At 40.5% G+C, this 4,401-nt stretch overlaps 1 protein-coding gene across 1 annotated transcript; it reads right to left on the bottom strand.

Moving 5' to 3' along the window:
- Window positions 1–2,017: 2,017 nt before the first annotated feature.
- LOC133246872 (olfactory receptor 2A12-like) lies at window positions 2,018–3,016 on the bottom strand. Its single transcript, XM_061415449.1, has one exon. It carries the CDS (start codon window positions 2,948–2,950, stop codon window positions 2,018–2,020), a length of 933 nt encoding a protein of 310 aa, XP_061271433.1. The 5' UTR covers window positions 2,951–3,016.
- Between the last annotated feature and the right edge of the window lie 1,385 nt (window positions 3,017–4,401).

Here is a 4,401-nt window from a genome sequence, read left to right as displayed (position 1 = left end):
CCATGGACAAAGGAGCCTGGTGGGCTACGTCCATGGGGGTCGCAAAGAGTCAGACACGACTTAGCGACTAAGCACACACACACAAGGAAAACAAACAAGCCAGTTAAAAAATGGGCAAAAAACTCTGACAGACACCTATTCAAAGAAGATCCACAAATAGCAAAGAAGCATATGAAAAGACGGCCCACATCTATGTGATCAGAGAAATGAACATTAAAACAACAATGAAACATCAGTGTGCACCTAGTAGAATGGCTAAAATCCTGACCATTGACAACACCAAACACTGATTCGGATGCGGATCAACAGAAAGTTGCATATACTGCTGAGGGGAATTTATTTTCATTCATTGCAAAATGGTACAGCCACCTTGAAAAGACGGTTTGAAAACGTCTAAAAAAAAATAAATACTCTACTATATGAGCTACAAGTGGGCCTACTATTTACCCAAAGGATTTGAAAACTTATGTCCACATAAAAGACATGAACAGTAATATTTAAAGCAGCTTTATTTATGATTGTCTAAACTTAGAAGCAATCCAGATGTCCTTCGGTTGGTAAAGGATAAACGGTGGTGCATGCAGACAAGAGAACAGTTTTCTGCACTAAAAAGAAATGAACTAGCACGTAAAAAAAAAAAAAAAAAAAAAAAAACTTAAAGGCACACCACTGAGTGACAGAAGTCAATGTGAAAATACTATATACTATACGATCCCAACATTCTGAAAAGCCAAAACTATGGAGGCAATCAAGATATCAGTGGTTACCAGGGACTAGTAGTGAGAGAGGAAGAGGGGACTCTCAGGACAGTGAAATTACTCTTTATGAAAATATAATTGTGGATGCACATAATTATACACTCATCCAGTACACAGAATATACAACAGCACAAATGAATCCTCATGGAAGCTGTGAAAATTGGGTGATGATGTATCAGGACAGCTTTATGAATGATAACGAATGCACCACTCTGTAGGGGGATGTTTATAATGGGGAAGGTTATGTATGTATGGAGACAAGGGGGTATTGGGGGTATCTCTGTACCTTTCACACTTCCCTCGTGGCTCAGACGGTAAAATGTCTGCCTACAATGTGGGAGACCCGAGTTCAATCCCTGGGTTGGGAAGATCCCCTGGAGAAGGCAATGGCAACCCACTCCAATACTCTTGTCTGGAAAATCACATGGACGGAGGAACCTGGTAGGCTATAGTCCATGGGGTTGCAAAGAGTCAGACACGACTGAGCGACTTCACTTTCACTTTCTGTACCTTTCGATCAATTTTGCTTTGATTCTAAAATTACTTTAAAATAAAGTTTATTACATAAAAATGAGTAAAAGATGTAAAGAAATACCTCATCAAAAAAGATATGCAGATGGTAAAGAAGAACTTGTAAAGAAACTCAACATCGAATGTCAACAGGAAATTTAATATTAACACAAGAATGAAATACCAGTGCAGATAGGTCAGAACAGTGAAAATTCAAAATATCTCAGTATATCCATAAAAAGCTGGGTGCTTGCTATGTTTCTCGGTGGTCTCAACAAGGAATCCAAACTGCCATTCACATCAGTGCTCTGAGCCAGAGGCAAGATAACTAACAAACCCTCACGCTATTCCCTGAAAAGCTAAAGTGGTCTGCATGGTCCATTCTTCTCTTTCCCTCTTGAGGAAGGGCTGGGAGTGGGAATTTTCTCCTGATCCTGCTACCCTGGGACAGAGAAGAAAAGCAGTTATGGAAGGTCAAATGCGTAAGTTTGCCTAAAAGCTTCACTGCATATCTTCTTGACTTTGGGATAGTTTGGGGTGCTGCAAACTCCTGTGTGATGTCTGGTGTTCAATGAAGGCAATTAGATCTTTATTATGTAATCTCCATGGAGGAAGGGAGTTGGGGGTTTCTCTTGTGCCTTCTTGCTGATGTTACTTTGTAGAAGCTTCATCCTTAAGTCATGTATTTTGATGGGAAATTTTCTTGACTATTAGAAAAAAAATTCACTGCACCATAATTCTGACCTGTGTCACACTGATCTATTTTTCTGCAGTACTTTGTGGAAGGCAGCCTTCACTTGAGCATTCCGTACACTGTAGACAAGGGGATTCAGTAATGGGTTGAAGAAGGTGTAAAACAGGAAAAGGATTTTCTTCTGTTCCTCTTGGTGGCTACTGTCAGGGGCCAAGTACACCATCATGGCTATGCTAAAGTAGAACCCAACCACACAGAGGTGGGAGGAACAGGTGGAGAAGGCTTCCTTGCGGCCCTCCTTTGACTGGTTCTTCAGGATTGCCCAGAGGATACGCACGTAGGAGACCAGCATCAGGGAAAGGGGCCCAACTAAAATAAACACACCATCAGCAAAGAGGAACATTTCATTGATCCAGATGTCACCACACGTCACTTTGAGGACAGAGCTAATTTCGCAGAAAAAGTGGTTCACCTTCTGGGGCCCACAGAAGGGCAGCCGTAGAAACAGACTTACTTGGACTATGGCCAGGGAAAATCCACACGCCCAGCAAGCGATGGCCAGGAACATGCACACCCTCCAGTTCATGATGACCGTGTACTGCAGGGGGTGGCAGATCGCCACAAACCTGTCATAGGACATCACCACCAAAGTCAGGCACTCTACAGAAGCAAAGGCCAAATAGGAAACCATCTGCATGGTGCATGAGAAATAGGAGATGGTTTTCTTGTGTTTCACTAAGTTTTCCAACATATTGGGCAAATGGCTGGAAGCATAGGCTACGTCAGTGATGGCCAGATGAGACAGGAAGTAGTACATGGGGGTGTGCAGTCTGGGTTCAAGCGAGATGAGTCCCAAGATCATCCCATTTGCCAGCAGGTTGAAGGTATATAGCAAGATGAAGATAACGAAGAGGAGCAATTCCATGTCTTCACTGAGCTGGAAGCCCAGCAGGATGAATTCTGCGATCCATGATTGGTTGCCTTTCATTCCCAAAGGCAGTCTCTAAGGGACTGAAGTGTGATGGGAAGGTCAGAGCTGGACAGCAAGGAAAATCAGAGTTACTTATGGGAAGTAAATTCAAAAGAAGTTTGTGTGCTTGTCCCTACTTCAGTGAGAGTTCTCTAAAATGTTTCTCAGCATGTTTGTTTTTCTTACTTTATTGTGAAGTTATAAAAATTTAGGATAAGTATCAGAAATATAAACAATATTAATATATACCCTTTACCAATTTTTTCATGTTTGCTTTATCATTTTTCTCTCTTGTTAATATTCTCTGAACCATATAATAATTAAGTGTACCAGAAGGCCAGCTTATCTCCAAACTGTTTGATCTTCTTAAGAGCAAGAATCATGAGATGATAACATGATTCACTATTTTAGGTATAGCATTTCAGCCCCTCTGGTCCACGATTGAAGTCCAATGTCACATATAATATTTTACCACCTCTAATCTGAAAGTTAATCAGTTTTCTCTCCTTGACATTAATATTTTTAAAGAGTATGAGTTCTTATTTTGTATATCATCTCTCACTTGTGGTTTTCCATGGATTTCCCATGTTTTATTTATAAATTTACTTATAAATTTTTGGCAGGAAAAAATGTAACTCGTTAATCTTAAAACTTTTCATGAATATTCAAATAATGTTAAGTAATCCCAATATAGGTGATGCTGCAGTGTATTACTTGGTTAAGGTGGTATCTCCAAGTTCATTCCATTATACTCTTAAAGAGATGGGAATACCAGACCACCTGACCTGCCTCCTGAGAAATCTTTATGCAGGTCAGGAAGCAATAGTTAGAACTGGACGTGGAACAACAGACTGGTTCCAAATAGGAAAAGAAGTACGTCAAGGCTGTATATTATCACCCTGCTTATTTAACTTATATGCAGAGTACATCATGAGAAATGCTGGGCTGGATGAAGCACAAGCTGGAATCAAGATTGTTGGGAGAAATATCAATAACCTCAAATATGCAGATGATACCACCCTTATGGCAGAAAGCAAAGAACTTAAGAACCTCTTGATGAAAGTGAAAGAGGAGAGTGAAAAAGTTGGCTTAAAACTCAATATTCAGAAAACTAAGATCACGGCATCCGGTCCCACCACTTCATGGCAAATAGATGGGGAAACAGTGGAAACAGTGACAGATTTTATTTTGGGGGCTCCAAAATCACTGCAGATGATGACTGCAGCCATGAAATTAAAAGATTCTTGCTCCTTGGAAGAAAAGTTATGACTAACCTAGACAGCATATTAAAAAGCAGAGACATTACTTTGCCAACAAAGGTCCGTCTAGTCAAAGCTATGGTTTTTCCAGTAGTCATGTCTGGATGTGAGAGTTGGACTATAAAAAAAGCTGAGAGCCAAAGAATTGATGCTTTTGAACTGTGGTGTTGGAGAAGACTCTTGAGAGTCCCTTGGACTGCAAGGAGATCC

Source organism: Bos javanicus, chromosome 4 (genome assembly GCF_032452875.1).
Source record: "Bos javanicus breed banteng chromosome 4, ARS-OSU_banteng_1.0, whole genome shotgun sequence".
NCBI lineage: Eukaryota > Metazoa > Chordata > Mammalia > Artiodactyla > Bovidae > Bos > Bos javanicus.
The sequence above is the reverse complement of the archived record's forward strand: the minus strand, read 5'-3'. Positions and strand labels throughout refer to the sequence as shown.